The 27,363-nt window shown below is 37.7% G+C and overlaps 1 protein-coding gene across 1 annotated transcript in view; it reads left to right on the plus strand.

Moving 5' to 3' along the window:
* The window catches only part of LOC122812015 (poly(ADP-ribose) glycohydrolase-like), a 539,748-nt gene that overhangs the window by 41,456 nt on the left and 470,929 nt on the right, over nt 1-27,363 (plus strand). The window contains exons 2-4 of the mRNA XM_044084234.1: nt 10,422-10,496; nt 14,468-14,557; nt 19,599-19,759. Coding sequence (XP_043940169.1) covers nt 14,516-14,557; nt 19,599-19,759 — 203 coding nt within the window. The 5' untranslated portion in view covers nt 10,422-10,496; nt 14,468-14,515. The remainder of the gene's footprint in view (nt 1-10,421; nt 10,497-14,467; nt 14,558-19,598; nt 19,760-27,363) is intronic.

Genomic DNA, 27,363 nt, shown 5'->3' on the forward strand with positions numbered 1-27,363 from the left:
CTCAGAAGCCTACAAATAGTCTATACCACTTAACAGGAAAGGCAGGAAACAAGCTTAATTTTTTTTTTTCTGTTTCCCAGATGCTCTTTGTTCACAGTAGGAGTCCCTGAAATCAGAATATGACCTCACTGCACTCAGTTGAATGAGCAAATGAGATGGGCCCAGAAGGAGTATCCAAACACAAATTTACAAGAGGGGCGGGCAGTTTCAAGGCCACTAAGATTAACAACAAAACAAAAACAGGAAGGGTGGGTGGGACTAACTGAAGAGCAGAGTCAGAACTTCCAGTTCAGTTAATATTCCTGCAACACAGTTAAAATCAATTTAAATACTGTATTTTCTGAAACAAAAAGTGCAGATAAAGGTACTTAAATTCTCTTATACATCCAGTTGAATACAGCTAGTTCTTAGCCGGCCAAAGCTGAGTTTTTAAGCAGAAAATATTTCACACTGTACCACTTAAATAGGCAAGGACAGGAAATCAAAGAATGTGGCTACCCCCACACCTGTAATTACTAGCAAATAACAAAATTCAGCAAACACTGACTAACTTCCAGTTCAGTTAATATTCCTGCAACACAGTTAAAATCAATTTAAATACTGTATTTTTGGGGAAAAAAAGTGCAGATAAAGGCACTTAAATTCTCTTATACGTCCAGTTGAATACAGCTAGTTCTTAGCCGGCCAAAGCTGAGGTTTTAAGCAGAAAATATTTCACACTGTACCACTTAAATAGGCAAGGACAGGAAATCAAAGAATGTGGCTACCCCACACCTGTAATTACTAGCAAATAACAAAAGTCAGCAAACACTGACTAACTTCCAGTTCAGTTAATATTCCTGCAACACAGTTAAAATCAATTTAAATACTGTATTTTTGGAAAAAAAAAGTGCAAATAAAGGTACTTAAATTCTCTTATACATCCAGTTGAATACAGCTAGTTCTTAGCCGGCCAAAGCTGAGGTTTTTAAGCAGAAAATATTTCACACTGTACCACTTAAATAGGCAAGGACAGGAAATCAAAGAATGTGGCTACCCCACACCTGTAATTACTAGCAAATAACAAAATTCAGCAAACACTGACTAACTTCCAGTTCAGTTAATATTCCTGCAACACAGTTAAAATCAATTTAAATACTGTATTTTGGGGAAAAAAAGTGCAGATAAAGGTACTTAAATTCTCTTATACGTCCAGTTGAATGCAGCTAGTTCTTAGCCGGCCAAAGCTGAGGTTTTTAAGCAGAAAATATTTCACACTGTACCACTTAAATAGGCAAGGACAGGAAATCAAAGAATGTGGCTACCCCCACACCTGTAATTACTAGCAAATAACAAAAGTCAGCAAACGCTGACTAACTTCCAGTTCAGTTAATATTCCTGGAACACAGTTAAAATCAATTTAAATACTGTATTTTTGAAAAAAAAGTGCAAATAAAGGTACTTAAATTCTCTTATACATCCAGTTGAATACAGCTAGTTCTTAGTCGGCCATAGCTGAGGTTTTTAAGCAGAAAATATTTCACACTGTACCACTTAAATAGGCAAGGACAGGAAATCAAAGAATGTGGCTACCCCCACACCTGTAATTACTAGCAAATAACAAAATTCAGCAAACACTGACTAACTTCCAGTTCAGTTAATATTCCTGCAACACAGTTAAAATCAATTTAAATACTGTATTTTTTGAAAAAAAAAAGTGCAGATAAAGGTACTTAAATTCTCTTATACGTCCAGTTGAATACAGCTAGTTCTTACTGTTGAAGTCTTTCAAAACTTATTACTTAATATAAATAGATGGTAATAATGTTTATAACTAATATTTATAATACAATGTACTTTACTGGATACATCAGAAGTTATATTTTATTGTTTGCCAGTATTTAAGTAATCACTTTGTTTGTTGCTAATGTACTTAAAGCATCAAGTTTGTTTTATGTGAACATTGATGAAAGTTAGTGCATTTTAATTATCAGTGCATCCCTCTTCCCCCCATTTCCTACACATAAGGTTTTTCATATCTGTCATTTCTTATTATAAAATGAGTGAAATTATATGTTAAAAACAACAAATTCACTTATTGTGATTAATGATTACAGGTTCCTTTTCCATATTCATAAGTTGCCGTTTTATGGCATATACTGAACGTTTTTAGAATTAAATGGCAACCTTCTATTTTGTATAATCACCAAAGGTTAAACTGAGTGATTATTTTCAATTTAATACTATTTGTTCAGAATGTGATTGTTACATTCTATGGCATTCCTAGTTCAAGCTTCTATTGTTTCCCTTGAACAACTTTGTCAGTTTGATGTCATGTATAAAACATTAGTTACCTTGGTAACAACTTAAGTATTATGTATGTTCAAGATGGGTTACAAAACCACAATTCAAGTTAAAGCAATTATATGACTTGTTATGCACATTTATTATATGAGAAAATCATCATGCTTCCCCTTGCTGTTCAATATAGTGTATGTCATTTATGACAAGTTAAAACAGTAGTGTTATTATGCACAAGCCCATGTTATTAAACTGAGTGTTTATTGTCAATTTAATACTATTTGTTCAGAACATGATTGTTACATTCTGTTGCATTTCAAGTTCAGGCTTCTATTGTTTCACTTGAACAACTTTGTCAGTTTGATGTCATGTATAAAACATTAGTTACCTTGGTTACCGCTTAAGTATCGAACACTCCCGGTCAACAAATGTAAGTAAAATAAAGTATTATATATGGTCAAGATGGATTATAAAAACTACAATTCAAGTTAAAGCAATTACATGACTTCTGCTTGTTCTCAGCCCTCTATACAACCTTTCCATCTCCTTATTTGCTCCCAATATTTTAGTTCCTTTACCAATTTTTTCTAGTAAATTCAGAGTCATTTTGCTTGTTTTCTGTATCCCTAGTTGCAGTCATCCCTATTGCCAAAATCTTCTTTCTCTATTCCAGTGCTGACTTAGTACTTAGAACACTTTCTTCAGCTTTATGAATGTAATGCTTTTTTTAATTTCTCCAAGTCTTTTGGATTTGTAATACCATGATGGGAATGGACCCCATTCCTAAGTCAAAGTATGATTAGAGTTCATGAAATTAGTATTGTTTTAATCTTTGATGTCAGCCAGAAGTGCTGTTCGCAGCACCTGCAATGTGCCCAGAAATAACTCCTTCTGCAATACGTACAAAGTTACATGTATTGGTAACATATCTAAATACAATTGTAGATTCTTTTTTATAAGACTCATTGCTCCTACAACTAGTGGAACTGTCTGGGTACCTTTCTTCTCCATTGCTGTCATTTCTGCCTGCAAATCCTGTTATTTTATGACTTTGTGTCTCTTTGCATGCAAGACACTGTATTCGCTGGGTGTTGTGATTTCAATGATAAGTGTCACTTTTGTCTTCTTTTCATGGACCACTGTATCCACGGCATTCTAGCATCTATCCTTTGAACTGTTGATAATGGGTGATCCCATGTGATGTAGTCTTCATCATTTTCTATGATGCTTTGTGGTCATGTTTCGAGTATTTTTCAGCCACTTCAATACCATAAAGTTTGCACAATCCCCAGTACAATAGTCTTGCCACATTATTATGCCTTTCAGTATACAGGCCTTCTGCCATTAGTATGTCACAACCAGCAAAGAGGTGTGCAACTGTTTCCAGTTCTGTTTTACAAAACCTACATTTGTTTGTTTCTCCCACATGTTCAATGGACTTTGTAAACCAACGTGTACATAGCCCCCTATCTTGGGCCGCCCGTATTAACCTTTCATCTCTAGGTTTGAATTTGCCTCTCCTTTGCTATTCCTGTGTTCAGTCTTGATCAACATGAGGTTCTTCCAGAAGTTTTCAATACTTGCAACTATATTTATTCATCTTCTCATGTGGTCCTTCACCATATATTCTTTCTTTTATTTTTTGGCACAAATGCATTTTGGTTAATGCTCTGTATGGTTGTTGTTATTTTCCTTAAGGATCTGCATCCAAAATCTTATTATCTCCTTATTTCTAGAACCCCCATTCCATCATCATCATCATCATTGCCCATTTTCACTTTGATTTTTATTGTTTTGCTTCTGTTGTATATATGTGCTTTAACGGCATAACTCTAAAATATCCATACAAATCAGGTATCCTAAACCTCTGTGTTCTATGTTGAGGATCAACTTATCTCACTTAACTCTTGCTGTCTTCCTCTTCCCAAAAAATTCCTTCACATCTTCCCCTTTGGTTGATAAAAACATGCCTGGTGTCTATATAAAAATAAGGGGACTAAAACAATTTCATTGCTTGTATCTCACTATCCATATCCATAAACTACAGCTTCTAGTTTCTCAATATTTGTATTATCTTTTGTTTAGTCTCTTCCCACATAGCCTTATCTGTTATAGTGGAATTCTTTTTAATCCATACACCTAAATATGGGTATTTTTAAACCAGTTCATGTGTGGGTACATAATTTATCGCTATAGCCTTTGTTTTATCTTCATTAATTGTATACCCTGAAAAGACCTGAAGCTGTTTCAAAATGTTTTACATCACAGAAATATCATTTCCTGAATTTATCACATTCAAAACATCTGCAGATGAAGCCAACTTTTCATGATGATCATGGCAATTATTGTCATGAAATTCTGAGTCCATTATTTTCTTTTCCAATGGTCCTAAATATAAAGAAGTAGTAAAGGTGGAAAGAAACATCCCTGTCTGGTTCCTCTATTCAAACACACTGCTTATCAGAGAGGAACTCTCCCACCTTAATTCTTACCACTGATCCTTCATATATCCTAATTAACCCTATTATTGCATCAAGGAATGCAAGTGCTTCCATTTCCTGGATCTCAGCTTAAGCTATCGAATGCTTTCTCTGTATCAAGACACACCAACAGCAGCAGTGTTTTCTTACATCCTGTTTCTTTCTAGATTATCATTATTCTGTTAATATTTTCAGATGTTCCTTCCCTACACAACTACACTGATCCATTCCTAACAATTTTGACAACACCTTTGCCACTGCCTTAACTAGTATAGACAAAAACACTTTGAAATCATAGTTTAAAATTGAAATGGATCTATGTAAAGCTAGGTCTGACTGGGTCTTTACCTCTGTGGGTCATACATCCACCACAGCTTTCTTCCAAGATGCTGGTGTTTCCCCACCTTTGGAAATAATATTAAACAAACCCTTCCATTTTTTTGTCATGTTCATTCCTCCTAACTTCTAAACTTCTACAAGAATGCCATCTGTTTCTGGAGACTTTCATGTAGACTGACCACACCTCACCATTGTTATCACTTCTCCTCCTATCTTAACTATTAGTAATTCAGCTTCATCTACATTTAACCTTAGTGTAATTAAGTCTTCCATAAATATTGCCATTCCTGCTTTTTCTTGGTTTGCACATTCCTCTGTTTTATATAAATTTTCATAAAATTTCTAAAATATTTCTTAGTACCGCTTTAGGATCTTTGGTTACTTTCCTTGTTACAGGATCCCTGACAATCCTTTCTACTTTCTGTTGCCTCAGTCGTGCTAAACATTTTTATGTTCTGGAGTTGCTATCAAAAATAGTTGCTTAGCAATAATCTTTCTAAACTCATGCATATTATCCAAATACTATGTTTCCCTTTAGCAATCATAAGTTGCTTCTCCTTTTCTGTGAGATTCCCCTTATTCTGCAATACTTTAACCTTTTTCAGCCTTTCTAAATAGTTCCTATTACTTCATTGTCATATCTCTTTCTCTTTTATTTCTACCTTATTTTTAAATTATGTGAAGGAAGAAGTTAAAACAATTTAACAACCCAATTTCCATTTTATATCACTCAGTAGCTATCCCTTCTGAAGAAATATCTGTCATCCCTAATAAATCTCAAATAGTTTCATTCCTTAAATTTCTGTCTTTTAACAGGTAAGTAGGCAAATACCATTGTCTCATTTTTTAATTCATTACCCTGTATTTTTATCTTACGTTTTCTAAAACTGTTATTGGATAAGAAAAAGAAATAAATGTATGATGTGGCAAGTGTTCTGGAACTTAGAAAATTGCCACATTGTTTACATAACTAATTTTATTTTATTTTACTTTATTTTATTCTTCCAGTTGGTTTTAAATACCATTTTAAATCATTTTTAATTGGTGTATATTTTGTTTCTATCATCATACATTTTTTCTTATTCTTTTTTCCACTTTATTGGAAATTATGTATAATAACAATACTAGCTAATTATACAATAATATTTTTGTAGATAGTTGCTAGCGTTCTTTTACACAGACCTGAAGAAGTCTAGATGGGCAAAAGCAATCTTTGTTAACAATAGGTTATGGAAATAGAATATGATTTGTACACTGGAATTTTTACATGCAAAATGTATATGTATATATTTATATATAGTTTGCCAAATGGCCTACATTTTATGTATTTCCAGCCATGTGTAGTATATTGTCTTGGATAAAGTAACTTAATAATCTGCTTAAATAAGAGGTACCACATCATTATTAATTTTATTTAAAGTACATAAGGGTTATATTATTATGACAGCTACTAAGTTGGGGAAGATCACCTAGAATGTCACACTAATGGGGGAAGGGATGTGAATTTAACATGTATACCAATACACTGTGTTTTACAGCACCATAAACCACTCCCTTGCCTAATAAAAAAAAAAAAAAATATATATATATATATATATATATATATATATATATATATATATATATATATTTGGATATATATATATATGTATATATATATATATATATATATATATATATATATATATATATAGTTAGAAAGCTTTTGAGGAAACTGTTATTCTGTTATTTTTATTTTACTTGGATCGCTTGTCTGTGTACTTAATAAAGGATTTTTGACTGGAAACAGACTGTTTACCCTACTTGGATTACTTTTGAATACTTAGTAATTCTGTATAATATTTCAAATTATATATTTTTTATTATTTTTTGACTTAGGACGAGTTTAAGTTTGTCACTTCTGCTACCATTATCTGATCTGATTAATATACAGTGATTAACTAGATATATATGGATTGAAAATCTTCCATACAGAGAAATTTCTTACACTGTTTTGTTTTCGGACCCACTATACTTGTTTAGTAGGTTGTTTGAGACTTTGGGGATACTATAGAGATTAATTGTTTCTAAAGAGGATTTAATAACCACACCCCCGGCTTGCAGTCAGCAGCAGTCTTTAATCAGAAATCACTGTTATCATTTTGGAGGTCTGAACAACAGATGCCGAATAGGACTGGGCCTAGTACAGATCCTGTGGGACACCACTGGATACCTTCTCTCACTCTCACTCTTTCTCTGAAGAGGCTTCACCCAATCAGATGATGTGCATTCTATCCTTAAGCCAGTTGGCTGTCCATCTTAGTATGAATGGATTTATGTAAAATTTAGCAAACAGGACCTCCACTTTACAAAGCTAAATTGCAGCAGGTGGAGCTTGGTCAGATTTTTGATATTATGATTTATGAAGACATTGATGATGCAATCCATGGCTTTTCGTGTAAGCCGTGTAAGGCTATGGTTCTGCTGCTCCCGTGGTCTTTGATGGGCTCACTGTTATGGACAGGCATTACTATAGCAGTGAACCAAGATTCAGGGGCATAACCTGTAGTAAGGCATAGGTTAAACATTTCTAGGAGTTTGCAAGAAGAAGTTCCCTGCCACACCCCCATCTATGTCTTTCTCCCCATGCTCCCTTACTTATATATGCTAACTCTATGGTCATACACCAACTGGAGGAAGAGAAACAGTCCCCCAGGATGAACAGAATACATTTTTAATATTATTTTCCGCTGCTGCTTAGCAGCTGTCACCCCTGCCATGATCAGTAAGCTCATTCATTGTACAGTAGTTTGACAGTCATTTGCAAGAAACTGTCACATAGGTAGCCATGAGGGATTTCTAATTTTTGGCCCTAACCCTTTCTTTTAGTCATTAACCTACACACTTACAGATGTGAGTGCCTGCTGTGACTTCTTCTGTGAGTGCATGTGCTGTCACACATACCCATGAAAACTAACGTGACTGTAAATTGACAGAGCCAAACACATGTCCTCAGCCTGTATGATGCATGTAATTTGTCTCTCTCTATCTCCAGTAAGTGGCAACTTTTTATGTGCTGGACCACCTTGCTTATCGCAGAAAGGGAGAGAAGCCATTGGCCATTCATTTCGACCATCCTTTTTCAGCTGATTTAGCACCTGGGTAACTGACTTGATCCCAGGGCATCTGGTTACAGGTAGGGCACCCTCTATGGCACTGTGCAACAGGTGTATATTTATTTTTTTATTATTTATTTATTTAACATTTGTGACCGGGAAAGTCCGACTAGGTTCCACAGAGCCTATTTTCAGCAGAGGCCCGGGGAGAAATGCTCCAGATGCATGTCTTTGGAATATATTTTAAATGTATTTTAGCTACCTCCAGTCAGAAGAAAGTATGAATATTCTGTTAAAGTTAGTCAGGCAATGGAGTACCCTGAACTTGATTGACTATAAAAATCTTATAAAATGTCTTGTCACACTGAATAATTAAACTATGTTTTGAATTAAGTGTCTCTAAAAGTTATCCTACAAGTGGTTCACTTTCATAATGTCATCTGTTATCTTTTTAAGCCCATTTCACCAGTGTTATCTTTTTCTGACTGTGTTTGCCTTTATGTGACTTACACAACAAGGTCTCTGTTTGTACTGCTACTCTGTTTGTCCTTGCAGAATGTTTCTCTTTCATGCTTGTGACCCTAGAGTTGTTATACGTACATAAGGGAGTATGAGAGCAAAGTCATTCATGAGGGTGTGGTAAGGAGCTTCACTGTGGAAAAAAATATATAATGTTTGTTTTATGCTGTTTGCTAGTTTGAGGCAGTACTTCTCAGTTATTTTGGATGTGTAGCAGTTGGTGCACAGGGTTTAGGCTGTGAGCTGTAGTTCTTTTGTACAGGGTTTGATTTATTTGCCTACTGTGTAACCTTAAGCGAGTCACATAACCAGATATTCTTCCCAAGTCACCCCTAAAAAGGGACTGTGTCCAGTCAGCCTACCTGGTTAACAAATGAGTGTTTACTATTATTATCTTCATCATCATCATCATCATCAATGAGTTTATACGTTAGGCAGGTTTGAATTCAAGATGTGGTCTTCTTTCGGCTTTTCCCGGTTAGGGGGTCACCACAGCGGATCACCTGTCTGCTCATGATTGGCAGTAGAGTGTTTATGGTGTTGAGTTGCCAGCTCAGTGCCCAACCTTCCACGGAAGGCACACACACATGCACTCATACCTAGGGCCAATTTAGAGTGTCCAATCCACCTACAGCATGTCTTTGGGATGTGGGAGGAAACCGGAGCACTCAGCGGAAACCCACGCGACCATAGGGAGGACATGCAGACTCCACACAGAAGGCACCTCAGCTAAGGATTGAACTGGAGAACCTCTTGCTGTGAGGCGACAGTGCTAACCCCTGCACCACCGTGACCGCCCCAAATTCAAGATGTGGTAATGAATTCAATTTCATTAGTGAGGAGGTTTTACCATTGTTTGGATGAAAGATTAGTTCATGGCCAAAATCCCAAATGCAAATGCTTTAGATGATTTTCTTGCTGTTCTAACTTCTTCAGCAGTCTGTTTCCCCTGCAGTGGCATTCTATGATTCATTGGCTATAGAAGTGCAAGTTATTGATTGGTGAACCAGGAAGAGTTCTGTAAAGTTAATACCTGCTGAAGACTTAATGTAGGTACCTAGAACAGCATTTACTTGCTTGTAGCTAAAAAAAATGTTCTGAAACCTAATTTGGAATTGATTGTAAAAGCTCTACCATGCTCTTTGCTAGTTCAACTTTTTTTTTTCTCTGTGAGTACTCATACAGCTTCACAAGAGAATCATGCCATTTTTTTTCTAATGAGAGAGCCTCAAGTGTGTCTTTTTGCATGTAAAGCCTATAGTTAAAGTTTTCTCCTACTGCATTGTGTGTATTTCCATGTTATGTCTTTTGTGCAGGCATTATAGATACACATTGTCAAAGTGATAGCAGCTGATTCATACAGACATGATAGGTATTAGCAACAAACAATTCCAGATAAGTACAAAAGTATAAAAGGCTGGAAAAGAAACACAAAAAGCTAAATTCTGAAGGAATACAAGTGATCATTATTATTTTCAGGGAAACTACTTTGTTATGGAAGACTAGTAGCTTCCCCCATTAAAAAATGTCTTCTGCTGACAGACTGGCTTGCTCTCCCACCTGTGTATTAAATGAAGAGTGATTTTAGGGTGATTAGATCACATAAAATTGTGTATAATGAAACCTTTAAGCACTGTGTTTACTAAGACTGAATAGATGAAACAGCAGCGTGTTTCTTAAGGCTGATTTCTTTCTTTCTGTTTTTTAGGTTTCCATTAAAAAATACAATAAGAAATATGAGAAGGAGTGGTCATTCTCTGGCCTGCACAGTTATTTACGCTCGGTTAGTATTTGTGTTACCAAGTCATGTAGTATAATGCACTGTATCAGTATTGCAAAGTTTTGTCATTCTTGTTGCTTATCATAACACAGCACTTTTAATTCTTAACAAGCACATGCCTGAGTACCTGCTGAAATTTTTATTTTATTCCTTGATGTTGCTTTATTACTTAGCTGCACTTCATCACTGAGTTGTTACCAAGGTACCTTCTATTTGTTGGGATTTAACCACTGTTGCTCACAATCTTCTGCTGATGTTACCTCTTTTTCTCTTCTTTACAAATTACAAGATGCCACTCTTATGCCAATGTTGCTATTTTTGCCTTGGTAATCAAAGTGTATAATTCTTCTTTTGTAATGCACAGAAACCAATTTTGTTGTTGTCAGAGAAATGTACCACTACACCATTTGAGTCATCTTTCTCTTCTAGTCCATTTTGAATAGAAGATTTTTTTAGGGAAGATGACAAAGCATGTATTAGAAAGTACTGATATTGCTGTGTCATTGTTTGCCTTGCGTCCTTAGCTGCAGTACCTCCTAAATAGTTGCATTTGTTGTAGTGAATTTGCTCCCTCTCCAATAGAACTGAGTCTATGTTTGTATCTTTGTTCATTGGCACTATATGTAACAAAACATATGCAGCAGCCAGTGTAAAGAAGATACGCAGTAACATGATGTTATTATACAGGTTAGAACTGTCTAAGCAGCAGATTGCAAATGTTTTTATAAACAGAACAGAGTGGTGATGTCTTCTGCAATTCATGTCAGAACAGACAAGGTTAAGCTACCTCGTCTTCTAACTATGGGACAGGTTGTTTTCAAAGACCCCAGGAATGAATGGCTGCTCAGCACACTAAAGATGGAAGGGGGTTGGGGAGCTGCAGTAGAAGATACAACTAAAGTATAGAGAGAGCAGGAATGGTTGTTAAAGGCAAAGGCAGTAATGCCATGGCACTCTTGGCTTACCATGGGCAATAAGTTCAAGGAGGAAATAAGAATAGTTAACCACTAAGCACTTGATTTTTGTTCCAGTACTGAGCTCAGTATGTCAAAGCAATATGTTTTAGGAAATTAAGTAGCTTCTGCCTAATGTAAAATTGCCTACAGACTGGAAAACAGCATGTGTGTTATACTTGTTCAAAGGGAGAAACAAGAAGTACTCAGAGAACTACAGGTCTATTAGCTTAACAGCAGTGGCAGGGAAAGGAATGAGGACAATCCTGAGGGGAAGGCCGAAAGTATTCCTTAAGAACAGCAGCCAACATGGACTTATAACCAGAAAGGATTTCCAGTCCAACACGATCCAGTTTTATGAATGTGGTAACAGTGACCTTGAGAAGGTGGCTATTAGCAGATGTGATCTTCTATGACTTCCATCAAGGTCTTTGACTTGTCCCACCTAGGTGGTTGATAGGAAAACTTGACTGGATTGGGTGCCAAGGCTGAGGAACAGGATTGCTACATAGTTGAGTGGTAGGACACAGTAGGTTGTGGAGAAGTGAACAAACACCAGCAGTAAAGAAGGTGACCAGTAGAATACCACAGGCATCAGTCCATGGGCATAGTACTCTTCAGTGTGATTGCCTCAAACATATTTGAGGAAATAGAAAACAAGATTAGCCTTTATGCTGACAACACAAAGATGGGTACAGCAGTAGGATATGGAGAGAAGGCTCTAAGGAAAGACATTTAAAGTAGAACAGATGGGTAGAAAGGTGGAAGTTGTGGTTCACTGGTCACAAATGCTAAGTGCTCTATTTCAAACTACTTGAGCTTTTTTGGAGATAGAACTAAATGACCTGTTATACACTGGACAAGCTCAGCACTGCCAGAAGACTACTGCAGTTTTTGCAGTTTAAGGTTACACAACAAGACATGTGGTTGTATTGGGCGATACACCCAGTGTGAGACCCTGCCATAATAAATATGATCTCTGAAGTACTACCTCTGTGGCCACACCATCTTTAGGTAAAGTAAATGTATTTCCCTTTTCTCTAAGTCAGTGTAGCCCCTGCGATACTATGTTTAGAAATCAATAGTTTATGGGTAGATCCCCCCATTTCAGAAGGCACGGCCCCTCAGAAAATAATTTAAATGTTACTGTTTCAGAACTTGGTTTGTGTTGGCTAGATGGGGAGATGGGAGCTTCTAGTCAGAAGGTCAGACATTAATAAAGTAATCTTCAATATTACAAAGTACACAGAAGGTCAAGAAAAGGATTTAGGAGTGTTGATCACAACTAAAATGGAACTGTAGGAGTAGAGTGACAGGGCAACGGCAGCAGTAAACAGATCATTAGAGTACATCCTGTGAGGATAGATTCTAGAAGCAAAAGAGTTAACACTTCTATTCTGCTGGGTCCTGGTCAAACCACACCTTGAGTAGTGTGTGCAGTTCTGGAGGCCATACAAACAGACAACAAACTGGTGGAAGGAGTCTACAAGAAAGCCTCTAGCAAGGTGCATAGGATAGAAGGAAAACAATATACCCAGTGGCTGGAAGAGATAGTTATTTTTTTTCATTAGAACTGAGAGGGTTTAAGCAAGGACATGACATTTGTTCACAAGATCATGTCAGGGAGGTGTGAAACAATTTTATTGAACTTGAAGCACAGTGGGGAGAAAAGAGATGACAGGTACTATTTTACAAGGATTGACTACTCCCCATATCTCAAAATTACTTCTTTACAGAGAAATTTGTAGATCAATAAAATAGATTACTGGAATTGATTGTGATCAGGGACTCTACAGAGGCATTCATGAAGGCATGTGACAGATGACGAAAGGATGAGGAGAGTTAGGGATCAGGGGTTGTAGAATGTTACATGCATTGAAAGGCAGAGAAGATAGGCTTATTGTCTCCTTCTGCCATCAGACTACCTTACTGTAATGTAAAATGTAGCCATGCTCGAATGCCAGTGGGAAAAAGGGATAGAGCCATGGCTGCAACCCATACAGCTAGAGATTGGGCATTTGATGGTGTTGACAGTGAGGATGAGCAGGGCCATCATGAGAGAGAGGAAGGGTGGGAGGTAGGAGAAGAGCTGGCTGCAGTAATTGCCACTATCCCTTGGAGTAGGGGCAGCCTGGGGGCAGGCGTTAGGCTCACCAAACCATCGATGGGTGGTACACTGTAGATCGAGTGTACAGAAGCAAGCACTTGCACGGGAAGGTCCTTGTGGTTTATCTCAGTGACACAGTTTGCACAGCCTCCTTCCCAGAGGCTGGAGTTTTTCTGTTCAAATGCTTTGATTGCCATGATGCCAGTGAGGGCAAAAAGCATCCTCATAACTATGTGAGTGATGCCACCCCAGACAGTTCATAACTGAGCTCTGAATGGAGACTGCTGTGCAGAGGAATGAATGGGTGCTGTTTGATTGAGGGAAGGCTTGATGATTGGTATGCACAAGGGCAAAAATTACTTTAAAAAAAGGTAGTTGTGATAAATGGTGTTTTCATGAGCTCTGTTTCTTGTTATATGCATTGTGTATTGTGAGTCTTGCACACTGAACATTCACTGAGTGTCTGCACCATTGTTACTGTACATGATTTTGCAGTGAATTACATCACATTAATTAAGACAGTAAATGATAAACAAAGGGAAATACATTCTGGGAACTCCTACTCTACCAGAAGATCCAGCCTGATTTAAAATTTTGACAGGGACCATCTAGTAAGAGAAATAGATTTGCATTTAATGCACCCTGACTAGTAAGATTGTGTTTTAAGAGGTGAAGTATTACAATTGTTGTGGTTATAAGAAGTCATGCACATTTGTAACATACTTACTAGTTTATTCTGGAGAGATATCATATTTCTTCCAGGTAAGGACACTTGCAGTGTGCAGTAACAGTTAGACTTAGCAAAGAGCCTGAAACATATTCATGTCCCCTCTATCTATGGTTCTCTTTCATTGACGGTACTGAAATGTTGTGCGTTTCTGTATATTCTAATGGAACTTTCTCTGAATGATCAGCTAGCACAAGAAGAAAAGAATGATCTCCTCCAAGGCACTTTACCGTTTATGGCATCTCTTGCGCTTCAGCTCCCAGATGTCTGCCCAAGTGTAAGTAGTATATTGTTGTTGTTATTGTTTATTTGCAGTTGGATTATGACTCTTTACAAAGTATGTTCTTTGATTTGTATAACTAGACCTGTAATACAGTGTTACCATGTACCTTATATCATTTATTACAGTTATCCCACCCTACATTTGGAATGCATGGTCACTTAGTGCATTTATTTATGTATTTATTTTATTTCATGTTATTTTATTTTATTGATACTTTGAAGCTGTTCACACTGTATGGATTATACTTACAGTTACACGATATGGCTACCTGCATAACCGTGTATTTTATATGTCCATTTACAAAGTACAAGACAGTCCATGTGGTTGGCTGTTCATATGCCATGCAGCATAGGCCCCTACTTTACAGTTTATATTATTATGTATGCAGTCAAGTGATTTGTATATACAAGTGTGTGTGTGTTTGTGTGTGTGTGTGTGTGTGTGTGTGTGTGTGTGTGTGTGTGTGTGTGTGTGTGTGTGTGTGTGTGTGTGAAAGTCATATACAGAGTAATTCCATTCCACTAGACAGCATGCACACCACGTGGTACAGATCCTGCAGCTTTTTAGATGATGCATGTGTGCAGTCCTGTAACACAATTCCCACAATACACTACAGAAAGCCATGTGGCATTTTGCAGATCCTGTCATTCCATGGGTGGCATAATTACATAGCATAATTTCTCATAGAATGTAGGTATGTAAAGCTGTGTTTTGAGGATCACATTATTGGTAATCCATTACTTCTCAGCGCTGCCTAGTACTCACTCCACCCAGAGTGTTGTAGTTTCCGTAATGACACAAAGAATTGTCCACAGTCCTCTGCAAAAAATAAGTGTAGTATGCATAAAAGATATAGTACTTAAGGGAATTGTTTACTTCAATTGTTTGAAATAATCTGTTGAATTAAAAAGAAAATGATTATCAAAAGGAGGAAACAATGCCTATTTAGAAAGGAATTTATTACTTTCAAGATAGCTATGCCAGTGTAGGGGTACTGAGAAAAAAAAAGTTAACATCGTCAGGAAAAGCAGTGATGTCTATTGGGAAATAATGAAGCATTCTATATATAAATTAAATAAATAAAACAAATGGACATCCATGCTAGTTCCATTTTGTTATAAAGATACTGCTCTATTTGCCCTATTAATAGATAAAAGTTAGAGTGATTAAAATAAAATAATGTAGTTAACACATTTCAATTTATTTTTCAAGCACTTTTAACAGAAAATTGATTTCTTTTTTTTGCCAAATGCTTTAGTGACAAATGTTTTCAGTCATTAGGCAGCCTGAGATTAAACAGACTCCACAGTTAATGTCTAATCCTGAGTTTGATACCCAGCTAGGTGTTAGATTGGAATGGTGAAAGAATAGATAGTAATACTTCTTTTGTGTTACTGTGCCAACAGAAATAAAAACAAAATAGATTCAGATCTATCAAAGCTAGTGGTGGAATGATCTGTGTTCAGCTTATGAATTAATATAATTTTCAATTAGTTCATGTATAAATTGGTAAACCCTTTAATTTGAATATGCTGAAAAATGTGTAACAATGTTTTTGATAGTCTTCTTACATGCAATTTATAAATACATTTAATACAGTCATTAGGGCCAAGAGTTTTTTTGATGCCTTTATTGGATTATCACTTAAGACTTGGGCAAGTGTACAATCATACATTTATATGAAAGAAAGCAAACCATGTTACCGAACATTTACAAACATTATACATCACATAAATGCTTTTATACAATTATCATCATTCCGACATTGCAGAATTTGCTCAATTCCTGTCTTCCCTTAAACCTCACTCCTCCTCCAAAACATTATTCCGCACATATTGTTCCCACAATTTCCATTTTTTTTTCTATGTAATTTGCTCATACCATTTTCTAAAGATCCAGCTTCTAGTTCTTTTATCTTTGTTACAGTAGCCAATACTTCAAGTACAGTTGGTTTAGACTTTGATTTTTATTTTTATTTTTGAGTAATCACTTTTTGTTTGCATCCACCAAAATTAAACTTGACAAGGCCTTACTATGTCTAAACAATTCAGATCCAGTATCCCAGCTCAAAAAAATGTCCTTAGTTATACCCATTTGATCACATAACATTTCTGACAGAGTACTCTGCAGGGAATTTTTAAAATTCGCCAGCTCATTACACTCCCAAAACAGATGTTTCCAGTTACCTCCCCCCTCTTCCCCATCACACCCCCAACATTTGGCATCTGCTTGGGGTATAAAAATACCTATGAATAGACTTCCAAGAAAAAATCCTAAATCTTCTAGATTTGTTGCATTGTTGTGAGTCTCACATAGTCCTCCCATTGTTTCCTTGTGAATTGCTTATCCAGTTTCTCCTCCCAATCTTTTCTGACCTCCTCTGATTGATTCCTATAGTTATTGTGCAATAATTGATATGCCTTACTAATTATGCCTTTTTTAACAGCAGCTTCTGTTCAGGCTTCATTTAAAACCTCTACCAGAGCAGATCTTCCACTTAGAATTCCCCTATCCCTTTGTCTTTGCCTATCCTCTGGTATCACTTCCTGATAGGAAGGCAGTCTGTAGCCTGAAGTCCAAATGTCTTTGTGTCCTCTTCAGATTGTGTTACCTTTCCCTGTCTAATTATTTGCCCTCAATACCTTGGTTCCTTTGCCAGTTTTCTCCAGTAAATTCCAGTCCCCTCTTGCATATTCTATGTACACCTATAGGGACAAGAGTTTTATTCGTTTTAAGTTTAGTTACAGTTTAAAAAGTTGGTATGCTCTATTCATGGAACTCAGGATATTTTGAAAAAAAAAACTGTTGAGATATGGCTGGTAAATTTAACAGTTTAAGTAAGAATTGATTTGAACCATAGTTGCATTTATACTTACAGAATAGTAAGTACACGTAAACATATCATAGAAAGTATGAGTAACATTTTTGGTATTTGAATATTCTGCGTGTCACCTATCTTGATTATTGATGTTATATTCTTTTGAATTTTCCAGTCACAGAATTCTGTCTAAATGAGAAAATGTTATTTGGGACCATTCAGAATAAGTGGATGCTATTTGTTCTTCCACAATTCAACATTAAACCTGAAACAAGTAATTCATTTGGAGTGTTTTTAATTTTCTCCTAACTAAACTCTTCATAATTTTGTGGTTGTAAATCCTCTGAGATTTTATTTCGTCCTTCAAAGATGCCATTGATTTTTGGGAATTTTCAAAGTGTAGATTTATTGATTGTGTAACTTTAAAGAATGGAGTAAAAGACCACCTAATGTTTGATGCAGTTGATGCCTTTTTGATATTTTACGTGTGTTTAGCCTACCGTTTCACCTCTTGCAGGTCAGTCACATACTTGACCTACTTTAAGCCTCACTGTATCTAGGTCACCCAGCGCTGGTCACCTATGGACAGACAACTCACCTTCTGCTAATGTAACGTATCATCATCTGCCTGGGGCTCGTGTGACCAGCATTACTGATTCAATTGAATTTGACAGTGTTCCCATTTGCAAGCTGGATGTCATAGACATGTACGCAATGCCATTAGATTGCATCATTATGTACCTCATATACAGATGTTACATACTTACTATTGCCCTCTTATTTTATTTGTGTTTGCTGGTCTGTATGACTGTTACCATGGTCTTCATCAGTAGATAGTATGTTCCATGTTTGGGCCTTGCTGTGTTGCCATAGATACTTGATCATAACTAACCAGCTCTTTAGTGACATTAACTGTCATTGATCCTGGATCACCAGTACTACATTCCGAATCCTTTCCAGATGAATAGTTTTCTTGTTATATAGAGTTTGTCTTAAGCATTACAAAAATATAGGTACTACAACTGTCCTTGGTGTTTGACATAAGGGATAAATTAAAATGTAGTAGAAGAAAGTGCTGCAACAGCCCTCGAAGTTAAATTAAAGTCACTTATTCTAATCTCTGGTAAAAGTTCATATGAAAGTGGGGTACTTTTCCGTTATCAAGCAACACGCATTACACCGGCGTGCCACTTCTTTGCCTCGTCTCCTACACATGAACGACACTGTACTGTAAGCAGGCGTTGACTGCAGCATACTTTCCAAAAGAACATTTGTATGAAGTAATAAAGTATATATTTTATAAAGTTGTTAACTTCCAATGTTAAAACAGTACAAAAACGTGTTATACCAAATACGTACATCCCACAGAATTAACCAAAAACTCTGATTTGTTCACAAAACATTAAGTGCTCTCATCGGTAGCTACAGTAGAATGAGACTTCATCAGACTGCTACATCAAATAGACACACCATCATTGTATGAGAGAGGGAGAGAGCTTGGGACACCTCCAATTTTGAATGATGATCCCAGGAACACCCCGGGAGTTTCCATGGGAAGATCAGTTGCAGGCATGTGATTCACAGATCTCTGAAGTGTGCCTCATTTCGGAGAAATGGACCTCTTGTGGGGCCTTAAACAGTTCATATTACCCAAAATTCCACTTTAAAAAGAGAAATGTTAACTATTGTGCATTCTTAAATGATGTGTATTACCATTACTATTGATATTCTATATGCATTTCAGTAAGCAATCAGCATACCTGTTAACTGTCCATATTTTCACACCATCTCCATGTTTTTGAAAAATATTTGGGTCCCTTCCTCATAAAGTTAGAAGTTTTCTGTCACAATCAGTTAGAATTACAGTGAAGGGTGTACCCACATCAGCGGCATCAGTGCACGACCACTTGCTAACATTCCAAGTGCTGATTAGACATGTTGCCCCGATAACGGAAATGTACCGAAAGTGGAAAGTCCCATGTTATGACTGAAAAGAAATATAATGACATTTTAAGTATGTTGAATAGTGTCCCATCTTTTACAAGGACAAATGCCAGGGTTAATGGAATTTAATGAGTTCATACTGAAATGTATTTGCCTTTATTATTTGCAATATGTTGACCTATATCACTAAATATCGAATAGCTTGTTTGTTTTGAGAATCTGAAAGCTGTTATCCAACTGAAATCTTTTCTAAGATTTATGTCTCTTTTACAGCCTATCCCTTTGCTTAGAAAAGGCCAAGAACATACCCTTACAATGTCCCAAAGACAGATTGCCTGCCTGCTGGCCAATGCCTTCTTTTGTACATTTCCTCATCGGAATGCAACCAATCCCAGCTCTGAGTATTCTAATTATCCAGATATAAATTTCAGCAGGTAAGTGGTATTTCTGTACTGTGACAACATTTAAAATAACAAACGGTGAGTAAGGAGAGATGGCAGTTAAATGCAGGAGGAAGGAGAAAAGTTAGCTGTTGTAATGTTACTTGGACATATTTAACTGTTATCAGAAGTGAATCACAAGAAATGGTGAGGGCTTGCTTGATGCTGTGAGGGGGGACTCATGAGAGTCATGGGGTTGTTTGAGAACTCTACCATGGTAAGGGGGTTGAAATGCAGCACAAGACAGATGGTGGTCCATCACTGGAGGAGATGGGATTGTGCTACAGGAAAGTTTAACATTATTTAGTTTCACTGAAAAGAAACAAGTTCAGTTTGCTTTATAAAATAGATGCCATAAGCAGTGTGATTAATGTGTGTGCTCAGTTGGTTGGAAAGGCAGATGTTTGTCTAAATTATGATGCCCATCTGAGGAAATGCACAATTCTAAGTATGTCAGATACAGTTATAATATATAATAAATGGCTTCCAGATTTTCCCTTTTATATTTATAGCAGAAACACTTCAAAAATTACTTTTCACTCACACGTTCATCTTTTCAACAGCCCTGTGTTTTTTTTTTCTTTCTGCTCACCCATTTGTCATTTACACTTCATAGGCATGAATGTGGGAGTGGGGGTGGGGGGAGTCGGGTGGGAGGTTGGCATAATGGTTAAGGTGATTACCTTATAAACCAAAGGTGATGTTCACATAGGGTAATTGGCTAGGCTTAAAATGGCCCACAAAGGTAGTTAGCCTAGTACTATTCTATGAACCTATAAACGTTTGTTTGGAATTTGAGGACATATCTTGATTTTGTCAGAAAGCTCAGGATGCAGCTATTTACAAGTTAGTGTACAAAATTCCAGAAATCTAGTGCAGGAGCTGAGTTATAATAAAAGAATTTGGGGGCAGAGATGGGGAAGGTCAAGTGCTACAAATTTCATTGGGCTCTATACCAAACATACAGAAAAAAGATGTGACCAGCAGATGACTGCTTGGGGACCTACTTTCCTTAAGTTTTACTCAGGTGATGAATGTGTTGATGATTGCATTCAGACTAGCAAGATGGAGGAGCAGCTGAGAAAGAAGCTGTTTCTGCAGACCTATGCATGAAAAGTGTGATGGTTAAAGGGTTAAGGAGTAAACTTTATCTCCAAGATAGGTCCATAATGTATTCCAAAGGGATCCAGGTACCTCCTGGGTGGTGTGTTCCCCTGCCAAAAGTTAGTGTTAAGGAAGGGGGTATGAAAATGTTCCGCTTGTCTTTGAAAGAACAGATTATGATTTCAGAGTCTGTCTCAAGGCAGAGAAAGAGGAATATCAGAGCTCCATCCTGTATCTACCCCATCTCACCATGTTTGTCAGGTTAAGGAAGTTTATGTGATGATAAAAAGGAAACGACAGCATGGATGAAACAAAACTGACTTTTATTCAGTAGGCACTTTCAGGCATATATGGTGCTTCATCAGACCTCATACAGATTGAGAATCCCCAAGCATGTACTAGATATATGGAAGTCAAAGAGTAAGAGTGCTTTAGCAAAGCATACAAATATTTATAATCCTGTACATTCCTTTAAATTTGTGGTACTGCAGCTAATGTTGTTTCTTTCGGCTTTTCACGGTTAGGGGTTGCCACAGCGAAACTCCAGTCTGCTAATGATTGGCAGTAGATTTTTACATGCCGAGTTGCCAGCCTTGACGCACAACCTTCAATGAAGGTACGTCCATTCACGCATGTCTCTACACAGAAGACGCTGTAGCTGAGAATTGAACAGGGTAACGTTTATCTGAGAGGCGACAACGCTACTGCAGCACCACCACCACAGTACTGGTACTGCAGCTAATGTACTAGGGGATATTGAAAATAGAACTAAAAATAATAAATTGAGATGGACGATTTTATTACAGGCTGATAAAGACTATGGTCTGAATTAAACTGTTCCTTTAAAACCGACTTTGAAAGATAGACCTATTGTTTAATAGAGTGATTAATTGACATTGCTTAATGCCTATCTGTAATTATTGTTGAATTTGATTTGAATTTTTATGGAGTGTATGAGGTCTGTTGAAGAGCCGTATAGGAAGTGAAAGTGTTTACCAAATAAAAGTCATTTTTGTTTTTAGACGTGCTGTCCTTTCCTTTTATTGCGTTTTAAAGTTGTGTTTTTATCAATGCATTCATTTTTATCTTTGCTTACAGGATGATTACCTTCTTACCACTGTTCTCCTAAGGGGCACATATGGTTACTCTGAATCTGAAGGATGCTTAATACTACATTTGGAAGTTCAAGAATGGAGGGGTATTCTGAAATTTCAGGTGCAGGGGTAAGCATTTCATTTTGGGGGTGAATACTTGATCTCATTGTTCCCAGCTGCCTATATCAACAAAAGTTGGTCATATGACACAGTTTGTCATCCAGGCTCCATTCCCCTCCAAATGTGCTTGCACCGTTTGATGTTTTCTGTGTAAGTACTCTTTTTGATATGGTGTCACTGTTGACATGTTAGGCTTCGTATCATCAGCAGTGATAGTGAGTCGTGAGCAGTAAAGTAATCCTCATTTTCCATATTTCTATTCAGACCAGTAACTACTCCAGGGATATTTTTCAGTGCCTGTCCTCAGCTGTGGTGTATGTTTGGCTGAGAGGTATTCACAATTTGTTCATAGTTGGATAATTGCCTGGTGCTGCATATACAGTCTCAGGGCAGTTTACTGGAGTATTTGAATCTGGTGATTTTTTTTTTTAATGGCTTACTTGAGGTTTACCATCTGCAAACAGAAATTGAGTTTTTTATAGTCTCAGCAAAAGGTCTTTTTCAGAGCTGTTGTGAACTTGGAGGGTAAAGTAGTTTCTGCCATCAAGGACCATATATGTTAATATTGCCATACTTTATGTGGGCTGAGAGTCAGCAAATTCCCTCTGATAGATCTTTCCTCTGGATTCTGATGATTCAGAATGCCACATTAAACTGCTGGAAGATTCAGAGTTAGCTAATAGTGTTTGGGACCAGTATCTACACTTCCTAGACAAGCTTTTGCTGCTGGATTTGTCCTCAGTAATGGAAACTCTTCAGTGGGTCTTAAAAGTTTAGTTGAAAGTGGTCATACCTTCAGTATGCCTCTTCCTTTTCAGTTTCTGATGATGGACACTTCTAGTGTAAGCTGCAACACTCATATGGGAACCTGCTTCATAAGGGATGCATATTAGTTGTTTCAGGCTGACTGACATTCATTCAAAAGAGATATTAGTAGTTTTTGTGGCTATCAAAACTTTCAAGAAGCATCTGCATAATGGGATTCCGCAATAAATTTTGGGAACACCAGGGTCGTGTGGTAAATAAATAAGCAAGGTAACACCTAATGTTACCATTTATGCAAGATGGCTGTCAAGCTTTGGGGCTTGAATCAGAACATCTTTGCAGACAGTCTAACCCTCATTGTGTACTTGTATTATGAGTGACAGTAAAATACAGAGATGTTTGCCTTATCGATGTCAGCCTGGCAGTTTCCGCTGTTAGGCATCCATACAGCAGGGTGCAATGACAACTTTCTGTACTCTTAGACTAGGGTGGAAGATGATTTTTCAAGACTTATATGGATGATCTTCTGTAGGCTTTCTCATTTCCCCTCATTACAGGAGTTTGGATAAAACCAAAAAAAAAAAAGCCAGATCACTAAGATGGAGATTTTGGCTCTAACAACACAACAGATTAATGAGGTTTGGCTAGCAGCATAGATATGTGTGTGTGTGTGTGTGTGTGTGTGTGTGTGTGTGTGTGTGTGTGTGTGTGTGTGTCTGTGTGTGTGTGTGTGTGTGTGTGTGTGTGTGTGTGTCTGTGTGTGTGTCTGTGTGTGTCTATGTGTGTCTGTGTGTGGCCAGTTCAGTCATCCCATGGGAGGGTACTACAAGACTCCTGCCACAAGGGTACTGCCTTTGAGAAAGGCAGCTGATGCAGTTCAAACATCTGAGGCGAATCATACTTGCCAAAGAAAGCATGACACTCCAGCTGGGGCCAAGGGTGTACTGGAAATATGTACTAAACTGGACCAGAAATATAAACATCATATCTATGGCTATTGCTTTGAATATGAAGATAGAGATGCTGTTATCATCTTTTTGCACACATTCCCAAAATGTGATTGAGGAGTTGCCCCACAATGCTAAGTCTAAAAGACCATATTTAGCCTAGAAGATCTGAATGTTGGATCAGCTTTTCATGTCTTTTGCTCTGAATAGGACAGACATTCCTATGGGTGAAAAGGCCATTTCCAGTTGGCTATCTATTGCGTTTTGCCATGGCAATGCTAGGAAGGTCATGCATGGTCCAGTCTGGGCTTGTTCCAGTAAAAAAGATTCTTTTCAGTGGTCTCAGTGGGGGGTTAAATGGGATCTGCCATCTTGGTCTTCTGTTCACACCTTTACAAAGAATTACAAGTTGAACTCTCAATCCAAGGCTAAGGTAATACATTTTGTCATGGCACTCTTTCAGGGTATGTTGGATAGAGGCTTCAGCAACTTGTATTTTCAATGTTTATTCCTCTATCCAAATGTAATGAGTTTTGCAAAGTTAGAGATGGAACAAATAATGCATGTTGTATTGGTCAGAGGTGTTCCCTATTGTTATTTTACTGTAATTTGTAGGAAACTACAGCCATATTAATTTGACCAGTGTAATGTGCAAAGCCATGAAACAAATTATCATGGAAATGATCAACTAAGATATAGGCAAACTTCAGACACTGGACCCAGCTCAGTTTGGCTTTGTCAAAGGAAGGTCATGCCTACTAAACCTGGTGGACTTCAAGACGATGGATGAGGGAAAAATAGTGCATACCACTGACCTGGGCCTGGCTAAGGCATTCAATAAAATACCTCAGTCAGGTATAGTTGACAGACTCACTGAACTGGGCATCAACCCCTACATAACTCTTTGTTTTGCCAGCTGGCTCAGACATAGGACCCAGAAAGTCAAGACTGGTGATACCAGCTCCACTAAAAAAATGGTCACCAGTGGGATACCTTGGAGCTCCATGCTAGGATGGCTCCTATTTGGCATCTACTTCTCAGAGGTAAAGGCTAATGTCAAAGGCCTTTGGCTGACCAAGTTCGCAGATAACTGCAAATTGGGAACTATCATAGATTCCTCCTGTGACACAAACATATTACAAAAGGGTCTAACATAGACAAATGACTGGAACTAAAGTCACGGATTAAAACTCAATGTCAAGAAATGCATTATGGTGCCTTTTAGTAAAATTGCTACCCAGGCTAATTACTCTATCGAAAGACACCTGTAAGAGTTGATCCAGTAGTCAGGGATATGGGAACATGTAGACACAATTCTCAAAAAGCCAAACAGTTGCAGAATAAAGCTTAGTTCATAAAACTAAGACTGGATGCAGTATGAAACAAACCCAGCAACACTGATACTGAGCTTTCAGGTCAAACAAATCCTTCATCAGTGTATAAAATACTAACACATACTAACCATTTTTTATATATATATAAGCTTGAGATGAAGGAATATCAATGGATAATATGCCTTTGTGCTGATGTATTACCAGGTTTAAACCAGATTGTTTCTTTAAAACATGTACAAAGGTATAAACAAATGTGTTTGAAATAGAGTTATGTGCTTCTGCAACTATTGTTTTTTAACTAGGACTGATTGTTTAATTGAATAATTAATGGCTGTGTGATTTTTGATAATATATAGAAATGGTTAGCATGTGTTAGTATTTTATACACTGATGAAGTGTTTGTTTGACCTGAAAGCTTTGTTTTATTAAACACTTGTTCAGTATCAGCGTTGCTTGGTTTGTTTCATACTGCAACATGTAGACACACCAAGGTTCCTTACCAGGATAACCCAGGGTATAAACAGATTGTCCTATATAGATTATCTTAAAACCCTACATCTATACTCTTGTCTCCTGCAGACTACTGAAAGGCAGTCTATGCCTGGCAAACCAGGTTCATAGGTTGGTACTAGGCTATCGGCCCTAGGGCTATACAAGCCTAGCCATAACAATTCCCTGGATATTTCTTCCCACAATATTTACTTCCCAGGACCCCTGTCAAGCAGGGTGACTGATGTGATCCCCGGGGTGAATTTCCTATCTCCCATCCAATCATCAAGGTTCCTTTTGAAGAGGGTCAAGGAGGCACTCTGCTTGACATGTATGGGCCATCTATTCCAGAGTTTGGGGAGTCGCTGGGTCAGGAACCTATCTCTCCAGCATGTTTTGTTCTTTGTGATGACAAATTTTAGATCCCTGGAGTGTGTCACTCTGAGGTATTGGGATTTCTTTAAGTGGAGCATGTCCAACAGCTCAGGGTTTGACATGGCCTTGTATGTTAAGCAGAGATTGCCTCTGAGTAGATGATATGCCACAGAGTATAGCTGGAGTTTTTTAGATGGTCAGCATAGGGCAACTGCTTTAGGCCTGTGATTCTTTCAGTGAGGTATTTCTGCGGCCTTTCCAGCTATTTCAGATGTCTTGTAAGGTACATACCAAACAGAGCGTTGTACTCTATAATGGGTTTAATGAGGTATGAGTACAGTGGGGACAATGACCTCCTTTTTTCTGGATGAAAAGCCCTTAGTGATGAGGTGTGTCACATAGAAGGATTTCCTGACTTTTGTGGCGATGTGGTTATCAAAGGTGAGACTACTGTCCACCTGTGTCCTTAAGTCTCTCATCACACTTTCAATGTTTAGTGTACTGCCACCTATGTGGTAATTCATGGGTACATGGTTTTTCCCAAAGGGGATAACTGTACATTTCTTGGCATTAAGCTTGAGCCCATGGCTCTGGCACCAAGCATCTGTTTCTGTAAGGCCCTTTTGTAGAATATCCACATCATTTGGGGATTCAGTAATGGCTCCCAATTTGCAGTCATCTGCAAACTTTGTGAGTCAGAGTCCCTTAGTGTTGGCCTGTACTTAGAGAAGTAGATGCCAAATAAGAGCGGTCCCAGAACTGAACCCTGAGGTACTCCACTTGTCACTTTTCTGGAGCTGGATTGGAGTCGGCTACTTTTACAGTCTGGGTTCTCTCAGTAAGCCAGTTGGCAACCCATCAAGTGGCATAGGGATTTATGCCCAGCCTAGTAAGTTTATTAATGATTCCAGAGTGGGGGATGGTGTCGAAGGCCTTGGCAAGGTCCAGATAGGCTGTGTGGACCACCTTACCCTCGTCCACAGCTCTGGAATCTGATTCAAAGAAGTCAATCAGGTTCAGGAGACAAGATCGGCCCTTCACGAACCCAGACTGGGTGGGGTCCAGTGTTTGAAGGTTGCCAGTGTCTTTGTTTATAATGATAATGCGTTCCATGCCCCTGCAGATCAGGCTCATCAGACTGATGGGATGGTAGTTCCCAGGATCCAAGGTGGATCCCCCCTTGTGGAGTGGGATAACTGTAGCTGTGTGCCACTCAGTGGGCACAAAGCCTGAGGTGAGGCTATGATTAAACATGACACTTAGGTGAGGTGCCAGTTCATTTTGTAGTTCATGTAGTACACAGCTCGGGATGTCATTTGGTCCCATGGATGCTGTATTCTTAGCTTTGGAGAGTACAGTTTCTACCTGTG

The sequence above is a fragment of the Protopterus annectens genome, chromosome 9.part0 (genome assembly GCF_019279795.1).
Source record: "Protopterus annectens isolate FY-2018-M chromosome 9.part0, PAN1.0, whole genome shotgun sequence".
Taxonomy (NCBI): Eukaryota; Metazoa; Chordata; order Ceratodontiformes; family Protopteridae; genus Protopterus; species Protopterus annectens.